General features: G+C 54.1%; 1 protein-coding gene across 3 annotated transcripts in view; it reads right to left on the minus strand.

Annotated features, from left to right (window-relative positions):
- Positions 1 to 22,155, minus strand: part of NTN3 (netrin 3) — a 31,692-nt gene that overhangs the window by 7,601 nt on the left and 1,936 nt on the right. For 2 of the 3 annotated variants that reach the window (XM_033074494.2, XM_033074495.2), the window contains 4 exons: positions 14,334 to 15,329; positions 7,849 to 8,037; positions 2,603 to 2,752; positions 1,611 to 1,664 (listed from right to left, as the gene is read on the minus strand). In XM_033074494.2, coding sequence (XP_032930385.1) covers positions 1,611 to 1,664; positions 2,603 to 2,752; positions 7,849 to 8,037; positions 14,334 to 15,300 — 1,360 coding nt within the window. In that variant the 5' untranslated portion in view covers positions 15,301 to 15,329. Of the gene's footprint in view, positions 1 to 1,610; positions 1,665 to 2,602; positions 2,753 to 7,848; positions 8,038 to 14,333; positions 15,436 to 22,155 lie in introns of those variants that run through there. The other variant, XM_042779784.1, reaches the window with a different exon arrangement.

Raw genomic sequence — 22,155 nt, forward strand, 5'->3', positions numbered from 1 at the left:
CACACCTCATCCCTGTCTCTCTCCTGCAGCTCATACCAGTGAGTTCATGGATGGGGTTGCAGCAGCTGTCTTGGAAAATGTTCCCAGAGGGCTGGAGAGCACATCCCAGACACACACCAGTCTGGGAAGAGGCTGTTGGCATTTTCCACTGCCAGGGCAAGGTGGCCATGGTAAGGGGAGCTGGGGAGGTGTATACAAAAGAGCTCACTGGTTCTCCAAGAAGGATGTAGGCTTCCTTGGGATAGATGTACCCCAAACAGGGCACAGGGAAGCTGCTCATTAAATATGGGCAGCAGGAGGGGCCCCTGCTGTCTCCACAGGACCATGTGCCATGGCATGGAATGGAGAATTGTTTGGGATGTCTATTCCACCACAGCGGAATGCAGGGGAAGGCCGGGCTCTTGGGGACATCAGGAGGAGGGGTGGCCCAAGGAAGGAAGGAGCTGCTTCTTTCCCAGCTTGTCCTCCTTCACCTGGCTTGCAATCCCTACATGGGGACAGACCTGGGATGGCTGGAAACAGGCACACTGCAGTGCTGAGGGGACTGCAGAAGGGGGAGGAGGAGAGGAAGGAAAGCACTGCTATAGCCCTCTTTACCTTGCTGGGTGCATCCTGCAGCACTGGAGGGCTGAGCATGGTGGCACGGGATCCAGGGCACAGCACAGCACTACTGGGATGTACCATGACACAGTGGGAGCTCAGGGTACTTGGGTGGGACCTTGGGCCACCCTAATCCATCAGTGCAGGGAGCATTTGTGCCCCCACCCAGCAGTGCCCAGCCCCAGCCAAGCCTATGCAGGAGCAAAGTTGACCCTGCAGCTTGTAGTGAGATGCCAACCTTCCCACTCCAGTCTGGGGAACCAGGGCAGCTCTTGAGGACCTTTGAGGACCATGGCAGCAATGCCTCCCTTGCCTGTGTGAGGCCTGCAGTCTGTCAGTGGAGCTGTCACCTCTCTCTGGGTGACCACAGCAGTGACACTAGTCCCTCCATGGTCCCGTCACCCATGGTCCCATCACCCTGTGCAGCCAGGACAAGCAGCTCATACCCAGCCCTTTAACTCCTGCAAGCCTGGATGAGGTGAGGACCATGTCACCCATGTCCCAGGGGAGACCTGGCAGCCTATGCCCCGGCACGGGGGCCCCAGAACCTGCCTGAGACCTTCCAGACCCTCACTGTCCCAGCACTCTCAGAGAGCTGGGGTCTTGCAGAGACCAAGGACACTGAGGAGAAACCTCTTGCACTGGCACTGATTAAAGAAGGTTAAACAAAGCCAGCTCACAAGTACCCACTGGTGCTATATGCCACAACCCCTTCTTTAATCTGCCAAGAGATAGTGAGGCCCCAGTGGGCTGCATCCCTGCTCTCCTCCTTGGAGGTAATAGAGAAAGCCTTCACAAAAAAGTCCATCGATATTAATTAGTTCCGTTCCAGATTTTAAATCTCAGTCACATCTTTCACCAAAATTTTTTACCAATGATTTTGCCAAATGATTTGGTATAGAGCTCAGCTCTCCCCTATGCTGTGCCAGGGAGAGGGAAGGTGGGATCTGCCCCTAGGTCTCTGTGCAGGGCTGGGGCTATGGACTCGGTCAGGGACATGGAGCACTTACCTGCAGGTGCTTCTGTGCTGGTGACCAGAGAGGTGGGGCTGATGGCAGGAATTTCTGGAAAAGAAGGGGAGAGGTAGCTTAAGGATAAGATCCCCAGCTCTGGGGGTGACAATTGGGAAAAAGCCCTCTGAAAATGGGCACAAGGAGATTTTGTTGGTCACAAATGAGAGATGATGGGATGAATCTGACCTGACCATTGCAGACTATAGAATAGACCAGGAGATGCACAAACTGAGTTCAGTAAATTGGGCCAGGCTGCAATTTTGCAATCCCCAAGAGCTCTAAGTAGTTTTGCGAGGATGTGTGCTCCAGAGATGGATGCTCCCTGGGTGTTCAGCTCATCTGAACTCAGTTTGGACATCAGATGGGTGCCTAGCTGATCTCAGCATGCTTCAGGCTGCCCAACACAGGGATAAATGTGGAAAAGGATAACACTTTCTCAGGACTCTTGGCAGGAAAACCTGGGGGAATTTCTTTCCTAAACTCAAATCTGGGAAAGAACAGAGAGAGGGGAGTCAGCTCCACCAGTCACTCGCACTGCCACTGCTCCAGTAGCCCAGCAAATGCAGCAGGATGGGAAGTTGTTCCTCTGCCACTTGGGTCAAATTCAAACCCACTGTAACAATAAACACAGTTTTATGCTGACCACAGGCTGTGGCCCTGCCCCAGAAGTGACCACACTCAGGGCTCAGCTGGGTGAGGAGGGCATGTACCAAGGATGGGACCCAGCAGAGCTGTTTCAGCCAGCTGGAAGCACTGGCCCAAGGGGTCATCCAGAGCCTCCTGTGCTGGGGGCAGCTGAAGCCCAGGTCACCCCAGAAAATGAACAGAGTCCTACTCAACCACTTCCTGGAGAACATCCATAAGGACAGACAGCCTCTTGTCTGAGCCTCCCACCCACCACAAGCCATCCAAGGTGAGTGGGGGGCCAAGGGGAATCCCCTGGTGCCTGTGGGGGTCCCTGAGTGCAGGGCAAGGCATGGCACACTCACTGATGCAGGGGGCCACCGGCGAGCGGCTCTGCTGGTAGCCCTTGGCACAGCGGTTGCAGGTGAGGCCAGTCACGCCGTCCTTGCATGGGCACTGCCCCGTGGTCTGGTTGCAGGTCTTGCCAGCTGCACCGACTGGGTGGCAGTCACAAGCTGGGTAGGAGAGAGAGAAATGGTTGTGTGAGAGGGGAGACACAACACAAACCCCAAACTGGAGCCAAGGTGCAGTCCCAGAGAGGTGGAGGGGGAGCCTGCCAGAGCACCGCTGGAAATCAGCTGCTGAGGCTGGCACAACACAAACCCAGCTGGGCCCTCTGGACCAACCATGGACCCACATGCTGTGAGCAGCACAGGCAGAAGGGTGAGTGGACAAAGGGATTGGCCAGGGTATGGCCTTTCTGACAGGGATGCTCAGGATGAGCACCTGGAGCCTCAGCAATTTCCACAGGTGCCTGCAGCCACCAGCTCTCATTTAAGATCTTCCCCCACCTCAACTCCATGGACATGTTCCTTGTCACAGCAGTTAAAACCATCTTCTCCACTTCCTCCCCTACCTCTGAGCTTTTCAGCCCATGGAGCTGAATCAACACTGGGTTTTTTTTACACAAATCTTGACCTTGTCTTGGTTTTAAAATGAAGCATGTTTTCTCAATGTTTCCCAAGCTTATAAGCCTCCTGACTCCTGGAGACCCTGGGCAAAGGATGACCCCACCCCTTTCCACCACAGTCTCTCTAGGGATAAGCCACACCTGAGTTGGGTGAAAGTTGTCTTCGCTCTCAGAATGCTACATCACATCACATCACATCACATCACACCACATCACACTGGATGATGGATAATAAGAATTGTCTACATGGAGGGATGTGGGAAGGAGATGCTTGTTCAAGAGAGGACTTTCCCATCTGCTTGCCTGGAGCTGGGCTGGCTATGAACTGGAGGAGGTTATCTTGGCCTCCATCAGTGTAAGAGTTGAACGTGATTTCAAAGCAAAACAAAAACATCTCCCCCACCCACCCCCACAGCCCCCTGATGTTACCGTTTCCCTAATTTTCACCAGATGGGAATGGTGGGAGCACCATGGCACTTGAGCCCCACCCTGCACAGCCAGAAACCAGAGCAAGCAGCCCTTAATGGGGACCAGATGCTCCATCCTTATCAGATCTTGGCTAGCACTGGAAGTGGACATCTTTCTGACAGGGATATTTTGGGGGCTCAGCTGTAATAACAAATGGCAGCGAGCAAGGGAGTCTTGGCATGACACAGGGCTGTTGGAAACACAGGGCCTTTCTTGGTCTGTTCCTGGTGTAAAGTTTATAGACAGACATAAATCTCAGCCCAATCAGGATCCAATTCATCTAAGCTGATCTCTCTCTGTGTGGTGGAAGGCAGATTTCAGTGACTCTGAAAGCTTTACCCAGATCAGTAATTAAGGCAGCTTTGCTCATCTTAAGTGCACAACTTATCACTGGGATAAGTGTCATTGGGATATGAGCTTGGTGTCTGCCAGACCAGTCTCTGCCCACTTGCCCTGCCACAGTGGGATTTCCCACAGTTCCACAAAAACACACTGTTCCTTCCTGTTCCTGGGAAGAGCATCCCACATTACCCTGATGGGTCCCGCATTGCATCATGGCCCATCCCACCACTGCATCTGCAGCATCTCCATCCTTCCTCATCCTGACACAACCTGTGGAGAGGGCTGGCTCAGGGAGCCCAGCCCAGCCCCAGGGAAGGCAGGGCTGGGGGCATGGTACAGCTCCGCACCACTGCCCACACACCAAGCTCTGCTGCTCCCAGCCTCTTGCTGCCAGGATCTGGCCCGTGGAGCCTGAATGGAGGCTTGGAGCTTAACTCATCAAGCTGTGCTTGTCAGAAAGCATGTCTTGCACTTCATATTGACGGTATTTTTGCATCTTGATGCTTAGCTGCTACTGCTTCACCAGTTTTCATTGGAGAAAGCTCACAGTTTACAGCTTTGTTTAAACTACCGGGAGTAATGTACAGCCATCCTTTATTTGACTTTTCAATTACCACCTTTGAATTAATCCTGCAGGTTGCTCTGCCTTTTCCATCCTCCCAGCTTTTCTGTCCCACAGGGTCCAGCAGTGATGCTGGCAGTGGGAGTACTCCCCACTCACTGGCCTAGGGCTCTGCTCAGTTAGACACAACCTGCAGCCAGTATTTTTGTGCCTTTTCCAAGGATGCTTCATCCCAGCAGAGGCAAACGAGAGTTGAAGAGTTACTTAGTAACACAAGCCGGAGTTTGTTTAAATAAGATGTAGTAGTTCCTGGCCTCTGGGTTAGTGATTTGCCTCCTGAGTATTAACTGAACCATCGGCAGTCTGGTCTAGTGGAAGGTGTTCCTGGCCATGGCAGAGGATTGCAACCAGATGATCTTCAAGGTACCTTCCAATCCAAACCAGTCTGTGATTCTATGAGCATCTGCTTTCATTGCGATGGTCAGCCTCTGCCCTGGGCCAGTGCTGTAGTAGGTGCAAATTTGTTCAAATCCACAGCACACTGCTCCCATCCACCTGCTCCATGCCTGCTCTAAACATCCACTATCAGGATCCTTGCCTTGCCTTTTCTTGAAGGAGTGTAGATACCTGAGTTGCAGATATGGGACACATCTTTGGAAAAAACAAATTGTCTTGTCACATCTCTGTGTATTTATATGCCTTTCCGGGAGCACCAGTTCTCCATTGCCAGCATCTGGGACCCTTGCTCCTCCTCTGAGGAGCTCCCAATCCCAGCAGATCCACCCCTAGATAAAGGAGGAGTGGAAATACTTTCTGCTTTACTGAAGGAGGGGCAGCCAAGGAAACAGAAGCAGCAGAGATTTATTAACTCTGTTCCCCGAGGGAGAGTCAGGAACTGGCTTCCCAGACCCAGGGTACAGCTGCCAGATCCTCCTCAACATATGCCCCATGGCAGCGGTCGGCTCCATGCACATGTTCACCTGGCTTGGCTGAGCTTTGCAGCACTCCCAAATCACAGGCAAACCCTGCCAGCCCACAAGAAGCAGCATCTGGGTGGGAGAGCCCAGCCTGTGGCTTGGCACAGGGTCAGAGGTTTGTCTGTGAGAGAGGAGTTGTCCCACTCCTCTGCAGCCCAGACATCACTGGCTGCCATTTCTCCTGGGCTGCAGCATCTGTGCTCACCCCATCCCATCAAGTCCTGGGCATCCTGGGCTGCTTTGCCCACCCTGTCCTCTCCAGAAAAGCCACCTTGGATCAGAGATACTTTCCATCTACTCAGCCCTGCAAGGAGAGGGACTTGAGCCACAGCCAGGTATGAAACACTGCAACCTGCAGCAGCTCTGCTCCTACAAACCCATGCTATATTCAATAATCCTCCCTGGTCCCAGCCAAATCCAGCTTGCATTATCAGGTTTTGGCATTTTTTCTATTACTGCTCTTTGGTAAGTGCTCTCTTTATCATCTGGAGCAGAAACTGAGCCTCTCAATGCCCAGGGAAATGGTGCTGGAGCCCTGGGGAGGTGAATGCCCGCAGGGCGTCCACTTCACTTGGGATTATATCAGTTTTGGAACAAAAGTAGAAGGAGCTGGTAATAGAATTACAGAATATCCCAAGCTGTAAGGGACCAAATATTGTCATCGAATCCAACTCCTGGCCCTGCACAGACACCCCAACAATCCCACCCTGTGCATCCCTGGCAGTGCTGTCCCAAACCACACTCCTGGAGCTCTGGCACCCTTGGGGCCATGCCCATTCCCTGGGGAGCCTGGGCAGTCCCCAGCATCCTCTAGGGGAAGAACCTTTCCTTGATATCCAACCTAAACCTCTGTAATCCAAAGAGATGCAGAAACCATTCCTTGGGGAGGGCTGGGAGGTGAGGTGCTGCCTGCAGGAGATGAAGGGTGAGGTGGAGGCAGCACAGCCACCCCAGTGCCTCTCAAGTGTTGGGAGAGCTGGGGCTGCCTGCCAGCCCTTAGCAGCTGACAGAATCCTCATGGAAAAGAGAATTTTGCTGCCCCAATTTGGTGGTGCTGCAGCAGGAGCTGAGGGCTGCTGCCACCCATCCCAGGACCCCTACTGGGAACAGGACACTGGGATGCTGTGCCATAGACCATCAGGATGCATGCCTTGTCCTGCCTCCCCCTCTTCCTCTCTCCTAGTATGTCCCTGTGTCACCCCAAAGATGCTAGCACCTCACACAGCTTGCAACCTGGCTGCTACCTGGCACAATTTTCATCAATGGTGTGGTGCCAGGGGCTTCCATGCCCACAGCCATAGCTGTGGCATGCCTTCACCAAGGCCACGGGGTGGAAGCAGCTTGTCGTCCCTGGGAACACAGGCTGTGAGGGGAATATGTCAAGTCAGCTGCTTGGGTTGTTGAAAATGATAAGCTCAGTTTGCTAATGAGCTGGCTGCAGGTAGGCCTCCTCCTGCCAGTGCCCACTCAGCCCTGCTCCCACTGTGACACTGCACAAACGTGGGAAGTTTCTCCCCTCACTCCATCCTCTCAAGCATTCCTGGCATTAGCAAGGATGAGGAGAGGCCACTGGCACAGTACAGGCAACGGAGGCATTTTTTTTATTATATCTCAACCTGAATGAGCCAGACTTACAACAACACTAATGCAATGACAGGGGAACCCCAAAAGTCAAATCCTTCAATCTGAGTCCATGGCCACAATGTTAGTGGTCCAAAACCAGAGTAATTCCTGTAAGTCCTACAAAACACACGAGCATTGTGTAGTGCCCATGCGGCTGCAAAAGGCATTGGAGAGAGATCTGAGAGGCACACTGTGCACCCTCCCAGGAGGGACTCACAATCAAAGACAGAAAAACAGGGAGCAGGGATGAATTCTCAGCCTCAAAACAGTCATGGCTGACTTCCGGCACATCAGATGTTCCAGTCTGGATCTCAACAGTCCTTGGGGACAGGCAAGGGTGTTTTCTTACCTCAAATTTTTTGGTGAAACTATTGTTTTGAAAAGGCTCCACAGACATGCTGAGCAGTGAGAGGGAAGAAGACCAGACAGGCTTGGCCAGAAGCTAAGAGGAGGGAGAGGAGAGGTATAGGTCCCATGATGTTTGGCACAGGCTAGGGACCTTGAGTGGTCGAGCTGCAGTTTGATGGCTTGGAGTCAGTGTGGCTCCTGGCCAGCTCAAGGCCAGTTACCAGGAGCCACAGTGCTCAGCATCTCCCCAAAAGCAGGAGAGCAAGGAGACAGAGAGAGATTCTATCACCCATCTGCTCCCACAGAGACGCCCCAGCTCACCTTTGCAGGCCTTGCGATCGGTGATGGCCTTGCTGAGGTCACGGTAGAAGCCCTCCTTGCAGTAGTGGCAGTGCCTGCCCGCCGTGTTGTGCCGGCAGTTGAGGCACACGCCGCCACTCTTGCGCCCTGACAGCTTGAACAGCTCCATGTTGAAGCGGCAGCGCCGTGCGTGCAGGTTGCAGTTGCAGGCTGCAAGAGAAGGGGAGAGGATGAGGATGAGGACTGAAGGTGAAACTCAGGACCCCTCTGGGTGGGCTGGAGCTACTCTGGTGTCCCCAACTGCAGTGGGGGGTTGTACTGCCACTGGGATGGACACAGCACAGCACAGGTCATCCCAATGTACCATCCAGATGTACAGCATCCACCACGCTGTAGGGCTGGTGCCATAAGGTCAGAACACGGGAGAAAGGACACATGTAGGAATTTGCACCACTCGGCCAAAGGCAAGCAAACATGGGATGGAGGGCTGCAGCTGGGAAGTTTGGCAGTGCCATCTGGGCACTTGCAGCCTTACTGTCCCCCATGTCCCTTCCCTGGCAGCTGGCTCTGGTGACAGAGTCCACCCGGCCTTCCAGCAGGACCACCCACCTCATGCCAGGTTGTGTGACAGCACTCCCCCGCAACAGAGCCCCCAGCTCTTTATACTTACAGCTCTATCTTGTGTGCATGAGCCACACAGAGAAACCCACACAGCATCCCCTGAGTGCTCACATCCCTGTGTATGCACGCACCAACATGCACAAGCACATGTAAACATGTGTGCACACAGACATGCACCAAAATGCCCCCAGAGCCGTACACGTGCCCACAGGCAGGCATACAGAAACATCTGCACACCCCTACATTGCACACACAAATTAGCCCTGGGAAGCACACAGCCCTCCTGGCCGATTCCACGTGTGTGAGATAAAAAGGCAAAGCACTGCCCATTCCAGCCTTAACACTCTTGCAAAAAGATAATGGGAACAAGATTTCTTTCGGCAGAATGTGGTGTCCTGCTCCCCCAGCCCTGGCCCCCTCCCTGTGCTAGTAAATTGAGGTTGGGTGAGAGCTTTTCCAGGCGTACTGTGAAATTCATTAACGTGTCGAGCCAGATTTAACTGCCTGGGCCTGGCCTGGCGGCCGTGTGAAGTTGCCTCCCCATAGCCAGCAGCGCCAGTGGGAGCTTCACCCGCACAGATCAAACACCGCCCCAGTGCTCTGGCCGTGGGCACGCTGCAGGGAGACACAGCAAACCCAACCATAAAAAAAGAGTTTTTCTGAGGCTTGAGTTGAGCAGAAGGTTAGTGCCAGCACACTCAAACCTGAGCTGCCCCCAGAGCTCCCCTGAGTTAGGAGATTAGTGAGAAATCACATGGCAGGCATCAAAATAACACCCATGGCTGTAGGTACCTTCAGGGACTTTTCCCTTTTGAGCTACTTTCTTTTTCCCCGGTGACAGTGGAAAACAGGGATTTTAAGGCAAATTCTGGGTTGTAGTGTGTGGAGGGAAAGCAGCAAATACTGCCCAAGGCCCCGGGTAGCACAGGATGCTGTTGAACAGGGATGTAGACATTCAAACAGGCTTTGCCAGGGCTGAAAGAGATACAGTGAAGTATCCTGATAGCCAGGGTGCTCTTGCACTCTCCAGAAAATGGGACAGAGACAAGACAAGGTGGTTTTTGGTACAGAACTGTGGCAAAAGAGCAATTTTTGGGAGGAGAGGTGCCTTGTTTTCCCCTCGCAACACTGAAAGGCAAGTGGGGTCATCCCAAAAGGCAGTTCTGTGTCCCTCTTAGAATGCCCCCAGCATCCTCTGGGGAAGGAGAGGAGCTGGCAGCCCAGAGGCAGTGGAGCAGAACGGCTGGGTAAATGATTTGCTGCCCTCGGCGCAGGTCCCTCTGCTTCCAGTTTAATTGGTGAGAGAGTAACTGGTGGGGCCTTTCCCTGGCATCATTGACCCTGGCACGTCCTGATCTACCCCAGGGCCACCTTTCGCTTGGAATATGCTGCAGACCCTCTGATCCTCCCAGTAGCTGAGTTTGGGGAAGAAACGTCCCCTGGCAGCCCAGCATCATTCCCTCTCCTTCAGGCAATGGTGCTGCCTGCTCTGGGCCGGTGTCAGTAACGCCAGCCTGGGATTCCAGAGCCAACAGGGAGACCTGGCTGGGCTTGGCCACCCTGGCTTGGGTGGCTGTCCCCACTTAGGCACAGGGTCACACCAGCACGTATGGCAGTCCCCTCACCCCCTGGCGCAGCCATCCGGAGCTAATCAGAGCAGACAGGTCCCCCTCTTACCCAGCTAAATACTCTCACTGTTCCTCAGTACTGAGGCAGTTGTAAGCTCTGTCTGTCTCCTGTTAATCACTAATTAAAGGCTTGAATGTTCCCTGCTGTTTGGGGTATTAATAAGAATTTAATTGCACAGTTTGGGGCTAATTACCTGGTAGCTCGCTTCCGCCCTTGTACAGTATGCCCAATTAAACAATCATATGATCAATTAAACAATCACAAGATCTAATAATTTGCAATAATAGATTAATTAAATGTTGACACCTTGCAATGGAGCAATCTTTTGTCTCCCTTTTGATAGTGTTTGAACCCCTTCCCAAGCCGTGGCCACCCCAAAAGCTCTCCTCCTTCAGGCTGCTGCAGGATGTAGGAGCCTGGAATGACAGCATGAGGGGCTTTGAGACAGAGACCCTGGCACGGGACAGGCAGTGCTGTGCACTGAGGCACACAGTGGGGTAGGCAGTGAAGCCCGCAGGGCAGGAGCAAGGCTCACCGCCCCTACAAGTTCCCTGGGAATAATTAGGGAAGGCAGCCGGATCAGCGAAACCCTAGACCGGTTGCTGCTGCCAACCCACAGCAGATTTGAGCTACGCCCCTGCTTTGGCTGGAGGAGAGCCCGGCTGGGACACAGGGCAGAATGAGGCTGTACCTCTCGGTTCCATAGTAGCCAAGACCAGAACAGCCCCTTTCCTTTCATCCACTGTCCCTCCATCCTGGGAAAGGTGTTGGGAGAGAAGGGCTCACTCTGCTGCTGCCAAGAAGCAGGAGGAGAAGCAAGAAAGAACGCTCCCCAAGGGGCTGCAAGGGACATCCATCCAGCCCCATCCCGGAAGGAGCAGGACTCAGGACGGTCAGACAAGTGTAAATCTCCCCTGCCGGGGTGGCTGCCTTCCCCTGCATTCCAGATCCGCTGCTATACTGCACTCGGGGGAGAGGTTGGGTGCCCAGGCAGGGGTGGCAGGGACATGCTGTCAGCTTGCCCATCTCCCAAAGCCATCGCCTTCTCCCTGCTGTCCCCAGGAAAGAAACATGACCGGTGGTGCTGGGAACTCACTGGTTTCCACCATGCCTACCGGGGAGCAGGTGCAGAGAACCCTGTCAGGGAACTCCCAAGGGAAGGGAAAAATGTACAGGAATGGGCACAGGGCACAAGGGAATTACATGTGATCCTCCAAATCCCACCACCGCTCCGGGGATCGGTGTTTTCAGGCACCGACATCCCGGCCGGATCACCACAACCCCCCCCCCGCCCCGCCCCGAGCAGCCTGCGAGGTTTTCCCAGGGGAGAGCCGCCCCTTCCCTGCCGAGGCTCCGGATCAAAGCGAGCCCTGTGCATTATCCCGGTGCTCCGGAGAGCGCTCCTGCCGCGGCAGCCACAAAGGGAACAAGGGCTCCCGCATCACTAGCGAGTGCATCAATTACTTCCAGTGGCTGCCTCGTGCTAATCCGCTTCCCCTCCTTCTCCAGGCCGGGTGTTTGGAGGCCGAGCTGCCGAGGAGGCTGTCCCAGCAGCTCGTGGGTGCAGGCTGAACCGGCAGCAGTGGTGGCGAGGAGGAGGTGGAAGTCTGCAGAGATAAAGATGGAGGGTCCCCAGGATTCTGACAATCCTGCTCCTGCCAGCCCCTCTGCTGGGATTATCCTTCACACAACCTGTCCCAGGCTAAAAACTGGGGGATACATGGGTGGGAACACGTCTCTCGTCCCTGCCCTGGACACGCCAGAGGACACACAGAGCATCACAATACTGGCAGGGCAAGCTCCCTGCGGGACATGCAGCCCCTGTGGGGTGTCAGGAGAGCCTCCCGTGCCTGTGGACCGATGGTCTCCAACCACCAGGCACAGGGCCATGCACTCTGTGGCACAAAGCTGGCACCGTGCCCTCTTGCCAGGCCAGCAGCTTGGCAAATCCACTGTCCTGGCTGCGACAGCCCCAAACCTCCCTGCTTGCCAAACTCACGCTGATCCCCTCAACACTGCAGCACGGTGATGCCCCCAGGAAAGCCACAGTTACCCTATGGCAGCCGTGGTGGGGTTGTGCCCTGTGCCAATGCTCAAACCTCAGTTAGTACTTGGCTGTTTCACCGGTGCATTCCCAGAGGCAAAAATTCTGGTGAAACAAATTTGTCCTCACCTCTAGTTGAATGGATGGATGTCCCAGCATCGAGCCACGTAGGACATCAATTTGTCCCCGTGCTGGAGCAGGCAGAGACTCTCATGCACTGGACTGAGACAACAAACCCCCATGCAGAATTCTGGGGAGCACAGAGCCAAGAGCTGACATATCCCAACATGACCTGAAGCTGTACCAGTCCCACAGATCCATTCTCACCCCCTTTCGGGGCGCTGCGATCCCCCACCCTACCCCTGGGCCGTCAATGAGCTGCCAAGCTCCTGCATCCACCCACTCTCCTCCTCTTCCTCCCCACTCCCCAGCCACGCCTGACATCCACCACCACGAGCCAGCATTACCGCCGTCTGACCACAGGACAGAGCCCGAAACCCCACAGCCCCCAGGCTGAGCAAAGAGAACGTCCCGGGCAGCCTCTCCTTTTAATTGGTGCTAATTGCTGCGTCTGTTCGTGCTGGCTGGGGAGATGTCATTGTTGAAAGGCACAGAGGGGAAGGCTCGGGGAGCTAATCCAGCTTTCAGCCGCTAAACCCTTCGAAGGCGGGTGATGGAGAAGCTCTTTCAGGTCCCTTCAGAGAGGGTACAAAGCCCGAGAGGTGAAAGGGAGAAAGAAGGGGAGCGAATCAACAGGAAAAAACTACTTTCACACGCAGCTCGGGGAAGGGTCTTTGTGTGCGGGGCTGTCGAGGCGGGGGGGAGCTTGAAGGGATGGCGCTGCGGCCCCGCCTTCTCTTCCCTCCCTCGTTTATCTTTTCAGCTCCATCTGCCAAAAGGGTGACGCAGCTGGGGGGCAGGATGCTCAGAGCAAGAGACCCTCACCCCGCCCTGGACGAGATGGACAGAAAACCTGCAGATGCTACTCAAAAATGGGCCTCCTTTGGTTTAACCCCTTTTGTGCCAGCAGAGTAAAGATGCTATCGTGCTGCTTTACTGCAGAACGTGGCAATGAGGCAGGTGCAGAGTGGGGGCAGCGAGCTGGGTGATGTCCTCCTTGTGTTCTGGGGGTTTCCATGGGCTCACGCACCTGCTGGAGGCCTCCCCTGACTGACCTGCAGCAGCACTGGGAGGGTGCAAAGTGGAGGGTTTTTTCTGAGCTCCAAAACTCATATTTCTGAAACAAGTGGAAAAACACAAGGGCTGACACATTCCCAAGGGCATGAGGTGGCTTAAAACATCAGCTCCAGTACTTGCTTTGAATCCACTGCCTTTTTTGCCATTCTTAGAAGAAATCTGCTGTAACATGTATATATTGAAGCAGACAGCTGGGTTCTCAACAAGACATTGATCACAAATACTAACAAGTCCTGCTGACCTCTGGCACATCCACTGAGCCTTTCAGAGGCTGATTAATGGTACAGCTTTCCCTTGTCTCCATCCTCCCGCCGCCTCCTGGGACATGGGCTCCTGTCCAGGAGGAGCGAAAGGCTCCCTCTCCCAGACCTTCATAGGGCTCTGGCATCTCCCAGCCCCATCCCAAACCAGCATAAAAAGCAAAAATCTCCACCAAAATCCCATAAAGATTCATGAGCAGGACAGCCAACTAATAGCAGTTTGATGTTTTGAAAATGTTTCATTTAAGTGACAATATTTTTAACTTAGGAAAACCTTTGCAAGGACAGACAAGCTGAAACCACCAGACAGACTGAATGGAGGAAGAAATAAAATAAAGGAAGAAATTTTGAATTGGGAACCTCAACCTCTGCCAGGTTTTTCTGCCTGCTGCCTGTCCCCAAGCACATCTCACAGGGAACTTCTGAGATTGCCCATCCAGCCCATGAACAGCTGGTCTGCTGCCCGAGGGAAACAATCCCAGACGGGCATCCCACACTGAGGTCTTCTGACTGGCTGGAAGACACCAGTGATTTTGGGAGGGTTTTGATGCTTTGGCTCATGGTAGAACTACTGCATCTCTTACAGGACACCTGCAGCAGAGCCATATGGTTGAGCCTTTCCCAGTTCTCCAGCACAGGGGATGCTCCCCAGCATCTCTGGACAAGCACTTGGCTCAGCACCCATCACTTCCTACCCTGATGAACTGTTTTAGCATTTCAGCCCCAGAAAACAAAAATGTTTAAAAATGCCTTACCCAGACACTCGTTGGCCTCACGGGCACTAGCCCGCTGCCAGGGACGGTCGTAGTGGAAAGGCTTGCAGCGGTCACACTCAGGTCCCTCAGTGTTGTGCTTGCAGTCGCACACCAGCTTCTGCTCCTTGTCTTTAATGCAGCGTGCAGCGTGCCCATTGCACTTGCAGCGCCCGCCCACCTGCAGCTCCCCCACCGCGTAGTAGTAGGGGCTGGAGCCCGTGCCCCCCTCCTCATCACCGGCGTCCCGGCCACCCAGGTCACGGAAGAGATGTGGGCGGCTGAAGACCACGCGGATGTCGGTGGCCGTCACCCAGTCCTGCAGCACGGGGCTGCTGTCGAAGTCCTGCGCTGAGGGTCGCCCATCGAGGGTGCTGAAGGCAATGAGCCCTCCAGTGAGTGGGTAGAGGTCAGTGAGGCCATCGGTACACAGGGCCTCCTGCTCATTCTGCTTGGTGACCGTGGCTTTGCTGGGCTTGCCATAGATCTTACGGCACTGGGAGGAGTAGTACTGGTAGGGCACCCAGGTCTTGCCATAGTCCATGGACTTGAGGATGGCAGTAGACTCGGGCCGGGGTGAGCAGAACTGGAGGCTGACATAGACCACCTCAAACTTCTTGCCAAGGGAGAGGGTGAGGGTGACATTCTGGGGTGAGTGGTGGAGGGTTTCTGAGCGCCAGCAGGTCATGTTGGAGGCAGTATTGAGGTCAGTCAGATAGGCAGGCGGGTGGGCTCGGCGGGGGTCTGAGGCATTGCAGTGCCGTGTCGGAGGCTTCCCGCACGTGCTGGAGGCTTGAACTTCCTTCCCAAAAGCAGCGTTGACAAATTCAGGGATGCAGCGTCTAGGAGCACCGCTCTCATCATAGCAAGGGTCTGGGGGGATCTGCTGGGCCATGAAGGGGTTCACTGTCTGGGACAGGCCCAGCATGGCAGTGGTGAGGAGCAGGCGCAGGAGCTGCAGGACCTCCATCCTTCTAGGGAGAGGGAAGTGGCTCCTCCCTAGGAGAAGAGCAAGAGTGAGTGGCACCAGCAGTGTCATCGTCACAGCACCACCTGTGTTGGGAGGGATGGTAAGGGATGAGAAACTCCCCCACGTCTGGTCCATCACCTGTACCTGTCTTCCCACCCCGTATCCACTGATGCAGTATCCTGGGAGCAGGGCAGGGAGGCAATCACTTTGTTCTGCCTCTTCCACACCAGGGCTGAAATACCATGGAAATGGGAAAAGGGCCTGAGCTTCAGAAGGAAGAGGTTGAAATCAGGGTACAGCCCTTCCCTGGCCTCTTACAAATTCTCCCACCGTGACAGGAATGTTCCTGCCTGCCAGCAGCCCTGGCTGTCACACACAGTTGAGAGACCCTGTCACTGCATGGCTGACAAGAGCTAGTGGTGGGGAAGAGTTAGGGGAGATCTTCCAGATGCAACAGGAGCTGCAAACCCCAAGTTATGCACCTAATGCACAAAATAGCTCCTGACAGAGCGGGAGAAACCGACAGTAGCAAAAACACCTTGAAGGTACATTGTGCAAGAGGCAAGAGCCTCATTGGGATGAAGACCTGGAGCTCCTGAACACACCACCACTTTCTTTGCTGGCTATGGGCACAGTGGCTTCTCCAAGCCAGGGGCTGGATCCCCTCCAAATTCCTCTACCACACTACCCAGTAGCAAAGGAAGTTATTCTGGTCTCATGCCCAAGAAATCCAGGTCTGGGTCTAGTGTGTTTGTTGACTGGGGGAAAGGCTAGGACCAAATGCAAGACTTGGCTAGGCTCCTCTCCCAGCAGCTACAGCACAGGGCCAGGGAGCTTAGTGGCTCTCAGGGGATGTGGCTCATCTTCTGAGTTACTGGCTTGAAGAGTGGAAGAGGTCTGCAGGTCACATTCCCTCCTACTGGCTCTGAATGCATGAAGGACATCCCACACAATGCAGATTGGCCATGTCCCATTCTTGCCATAGCAGACCCTTGAGTCTCCTGGATGGGTGGGTGGCATCAGCCCTGCCATTCCATGGGCTGTGCTCCAAGTTGTCCAGCCTCAACCAGCCCAATGCCATGACCACACAGGAGGAGGGGATCCCCTGATCTTCCACTCTCCCACTAGTAAATCTCTAAAGGACGACTTGTGTTTCTCTCTGAGGAATGAAGCTCTGCATGACCCAGACCCAGTATCCCCAGCTCCAGCCCCCCACCTACAGCATCAGTGCCACTCCTGCCTGTCCAGCTGCCCACTCTGGCCAAAGGAGGTTCCAGGGAACAGCCCATTTCAACGATCCGGGACCTTTTTTTTTTTGGCTTGTTATTCCATTTTGCAAAGAAACAGGAGCCATGACTCTTGAAGAAAACGGCCCCTCCAGGCTGCCAAACCACTAATGAGGGGAAGCTCCTCCCTGCCCAGCCACAGCAGCCACAGCCTGTGCCTACCAAGGAAGCAACAGAGACTGGGGTCTCAGGCCATTGTGGGACATCTCCCCCAGGGCAAAACCTACCCCTGTCACTTCCATGCTGTTAAGCTGTTTCCTCACTGCTTAATCCTCTGTTGATGGAAAGAGAGATGTGAAAAATTGGCAGTCCCCTTGGTGGTCCCTGCATTGCCCCAGCAGCACAGTTCCAGCTTTTCCACAGTGCCGCAGAGCCTTTTGGGGACATGTCAGCCTGTGACTTGGCTGCTAGCAAGACAAAGGATACTGTCCCTGGCGTGCCCAGAGCATTGAGAACCCACTACTTGAGGAGTGTGGCTGCAAGATTAGAGACTGTTGGGATGTGGCAGTAACCACAGCAGAGAAGATGCTGTGCCATGAACACCAGACAGGGAAGAGCATCCCTCACTGCAGGCAGCCTACAGGGCCCTGTTGGGAGTCCTGGCCCTCCTGCAGTCAGCTGCCTCCTGGGCAGGAGATGAAGCTATGGCTGCGGCCAGATCCCTGCATCTGCTTGTTGAGCAAAATTGGGCTGGTTAATCCCCCAGCACAATCCTGACAGGATGATCCCCAGCCCCTGCTTGGTGCTGAGCAGGCACAGTGGGCATGAGCCCACTGCTCATGTATTCTCATCCAGAAAAGGGGCTGGAAGGTGCTGATGGACCCCTCCACTCAACATCCAGCAGGACCCAGCCATGCATGTACTTGCAGAAGCCAGCACAGCACCTTTGGCCCTCTGGTGCTGCCAACCCTCTTCTCCTCACTGTCCCCCCAACTGCACATCCCTCAGAGGGCACACAGTCAGGTGCTGAAGCCATCACTTCCCATCCCACCACTCACAGGGTAGCACTAACAGGGAGACAATGCAGTGGGAAAACCTCTGCACCAGGAGGAAAGGAGAAATCCCCAGGGGTCCTCAGCAGCTGCATCCATCCACTCCAGGGAGAATCAGGATGTATAGAACAAGGCATCTACTAAACCCTGCCAACAAAGAGTCTCCTCCACCCCCTCTATGTTGTGGCAGCAAGGTGACAGGAGTAGAGACAAAGGCCTTTTAATTTCCTGACACAAAAGTGTGGGGAAACCCTTGTCCAGTGGAAAGCAACAGCAGCAGCATCTCCAGTAGACAGGGACAGGCCACAGGCAAACCTGTTATGAGCACTGGAGCAGCAGGTTTAGGAGCCAGGACCAGGTTACCACTGGTGTAGGCGTGCATGGGGGCATGAGCATCTCTTGCTCATCCTCCCTGCCCCATGGGAAGCCTTGCCCCTTCTGCCAGTCTTACTAAGGCACAAGTATCTGAAGTTCAGTGCCAAAGTTTTGGTGGTTCTGCTGCCTGGGAGCAGCCATCGTGGAGCCAGTGCTCGCTCAGCAGCACATCAACGTTGCAGAGGCAGGGTGTGAGTGGATATCATTATCATCTGCAGGACCACACACAGGCATGCACACTCCGTGCTCAGCTCACCCCATTATCCCACTGAAAAAGAGCTGGGGCCAGTGGGCCCAGTGGGCCTCACCTCTGTATTGGAGAGGAGGGCAAGCTGCAATCTGCTCCCTTTTATGCATATTCAGCATGACCCTGGGACTGGCGGCAAGCTGCCAGAGGGGCCTGGGAGTGGGTATTTCTCTCCCTGGTCCCCATCTGCACCCCCCTCCCCCCCCCCCCCCCCCCCCCCACTTTCCACTTCCCATCTTTGCTGTCCCCAGTTCAGGTCAAAGAGAGGCACTGCAGATTAAGCAGAGAGAATTGGGATGACCCCTGGGTGTCGAATCCAGCCCAGCACGTTTTTTGATCTGGCATGAGGAGGGACATAAGCAATGGAGCCCTTTTCGCGGAACAGCATCCCAAAGGCATCCCCAGCGAGGCTCTCGGGTGGCTGCCAGCTCCCTGTCACCAGCAGCAGCCGTGGCCTGGGGGAATGCGGCGGCGGGGCTCACCCTTCCCGAGGAAGCGGCCACCCTCTCAGCTCCTCCCCAGAAGCGGCTGCATTTTTGAGGTGGGCGATTTCCTCACTCCTCCGCTCCAGGAATGCTAACAGCCGTGCGGCTTGGAAGGAAGTCATGCTGCCGGAGCACTTCAGAAGTGCTTAAAAAAAATTAGGTTCCACATCCAACACCTCCACACCCGTTCTCTCTAAAACCACACGCTTCCCAGACCGACCAGCAGTGTTTCCCTGCCTTCTGGGAGATGGTCAGGGTGATGCTCCAGCACACCGTGGGCTCTTTTTCCATGGTCTTTCCAGGCAGGAGGCAGTGCTGCCAAGGGTGATGCTGGGAGCTCCAGGTCTCCAGTGCTGAGCCATCAGGTAGGTGCTCGGCCCTCAAAATAGAATGGATGAGGCAGCAGGTGAGGAAGGGCAGGGAAAACAAACTTCCCACGGTGTGGATGCTGGTGCTCACAGTAGGCCCAGGATTACCACCTGGCAGACCGGGGCCACAGCAACTTTGCTGAAGTAATTACAGGATTAGGTGGAACAACACAGGGCAGGGAGAGAAGCAGGTTATTAACCAGATTTGATCCCAGGACCTTTGCAGCACGGGAGCAGCCTTCTCTAATTAAAGTGGAGGGGAAGGGACGAGTAGTGCTCTGCTGCTGGATAAACGTGTGCTTAGAGGGCAGGTGATAGCTGTAATGAGGGCATCTGCACTCCCTTGCCACACATGCTGTGGGAGCAGCACATTGCAGCTCTGCCCCAGCCCTTGAACAAGATCCATCCTGGGGGGCTGCCAGGGTCCCTGTATACCCAGGTCCCTCTCTACTATGCCAATGCCAGCTCAGGGAAACTTAATTCCTCCACCCAACAAACCGAATCAGGCCCAAACTCTGCTCCAGCCATGGATAAATCATTCCATGTGTTTCTGGGATACAAAAACATAACTGAGAAGTATTTAAAGTGAAAGGAAAAACTCCATGGAGCCAAGGTAGTGGTCCAGCTCAGCTTTCCAGAGGGAGGGAGTGTGTGCTGGGAGAGGCTGGAGGGATGCAGTGTGGCTGGGAGTGCTAATCACCTTCCCAGCCGCTAATGGAGCAACTGGTGCCCACTTGGGACCTGGCTAATGGCACAAAGGAGATGCCTCACTTTCCTTTACAAGCTCCCTCATCTCCCCTGATATTTAAGTATCAGAAGCTTCTGAGTGCTTACAGCCCCACATCTGCAGGGCTGCCCATTCCATGCAGCCGCTTGGGCTCTCAGCCCACTGCATGCACAGCTCAGGGGGGCAATTATACAGCAACATCTTCCTGCAGCAGGCACTGCAGGTGATGGATATTGCAATGCAATTTTGGCAGGTTGGAGCCAGAATTACACAAGCCATATGATACCCTAGCAGTGCCAGGAGACACGTACAAATTACACTGCACACAGGAAAGGATGGGCCAGATTCTGACCTCAGTGCTTTGGCATCAGCCTGAAGTAACTCCATTCACATCAGGCCAAACCAAGACGTAAGGAACTCCATTCAAATTTACACTGGCATACCTGTGGTCAGGATCTGGCCTGACTTGAATTAGTTGCAGCCTGATGTTACAAAAGACAGCAAAGAAGCCTGGATTTCCAAGGTTATCGAAAACAACAAAAAAAAGGAAAAAGAAATCCATCATAAAACAAACAGTCCCCAGGCTACTCAGCTATGTGCATGGAGCTGTAAAATGCAGGATGCTCGGACACATGCCTGCTTACCAGATTCAGTAACTCATAAGCCATGCTGACCACAGGAAGGAGGGACCAACACCTAGCATGGGTGTCCTGCTGGGTTTCCCAGGCCCACTCAGCTCCCCACTGACCCTGGGCAGAGGTGGTCCTGCTCTGGGGAGACTTCAGCACAGTATCACCATATGATGCAGACCTGAATCCATTTTGCTGCAATGCTCTTGCATCCCCCAGCTAGTGCAAACTGGAGATCTCTTCCTAAAGTTCCCAACGCAACAGCAACTCAAGGAGACATTTGGAGCCCTTGACCTTGCAGGACAAGCAAGCACTGCCTGGATGCATTTGGACTTGATGGTCCTTGTGGGTCCCTTCTAACTCAGGATGTTCTGTGATTTTTTTCTACTCATTTATTAACCTCTACTACATCTTGACCAGTTAGTTATTTTACCCAACTCTAACTCCACCGCAGTCTCCTCAGCTCCTTTGCTCATTCCTACCACAGTGCTTAGCTCTACTGAGTGGTCTCAACAGCATCCCTCAAGGTGCAGATTTTCTTCCCACTACTCCCAGTGGATGCAAGGGACTCAGACTTCCAGTCCAGAAGTCTTCATTACTTCCACCCCTTTCCACTCCATATGAGAATAAAGTGATCTGGTTTCCATAACATCCCTCATTGCATTTTCACAACATGCCGGGCACAGATGTTGAAAATAGTCTGGATGAATATTCAAAATGGTATTCAGAAATGACAACATTTGGCTGGCTTTGAAAGATCTCTCACATTGGGCAGAGGACAGCTCACAACAACAGGCTGAAACACACTGCACTTTGACATCTCTTTTTTTTTTACCCCCTCTCTGGCTATTGGTAAGATATTTCATGCCCCTGGTGTTCCACAATCTCTTATTGCTTGAGTGCCAGCCAAGCCTGCAGCATTAGGAAGAAGCTGTCACGTACGTTTTTAAACATCACGGGGCAAAGTGGAATATGGAAAATCTGTCGCATTTCCATCGAGTGCAAGTGTCCTGCGCAGGCTCAGGGAGGGGCTCAAAGGGGCACAAAATAACTGCTTCCTTATGGAGCAGGGCCTGACTAATCAGGGTGGGGGGAACAGGAGGCAGAGGTGCTGCCTCAACACTCTTGACATGGTGAGCTGCTTCCCTATTGACAACATCTCAGCACACCCTCCAAGGTGTGCACTGATGCTCACCTCCTTCTTCAGGACTGGGGAAACCCCCTCTTGGAGTCACACCTATGCCAGCAGCCAGACAAGGTGGAACCTCCACTCCGTCCAACCCAGACTGAAGACACCATTGTTCTGGTGCTCAGAGAGCAGTGGAAATGCTTCTCAGCCTCCCCACCCTGCAAGCCTGCATTTCTGGTGAAGTTCTGCACTCAGCTACATCTCTAGGCCAGGCTTCTCTCTTCCACAGCCTGCAGACACATCAGCTCCTTCCCAGCCTGGTATTACACATGCCCTCTTCTCTGCAGGGCCCTACCTTCCTTCTGCCCACAGGTAGAAGAGGAAGGGGTGTTGGGACCGTTGCAGCCCACCCTGCTCTTGAACTGTTCTTGGATCTCCTGGCCCCTCAGCAGCCTGCTCCAAACAGGTGTCAGAGCAGCACAGCAGCTCCCTCTGTTTTGTAAATGGGATACTGCAGAAAAAGAGAAAAAAAGTTGCCCTCCATCCATCCAAACACCTTGGAGGGTGTTTCCAGCATGCGACCGAAGCCACATCCCTCTCCACTGGTTACAGAGAGC

The sequence above is a fragment of the Catharus ustulatus genome, chromosome 16, assembly GCF_009819885.2.
Source record: "Catharus ustulatus isolate bCatUst1 chromosome 16, bCatUst1.pri.v2, whole genome shotgun sequence".
NCBI lineage: Eukaryota > Metazoa > Chordata > Aves > Passeriformes > Turdidae > Catharus > Catharus ustulatus.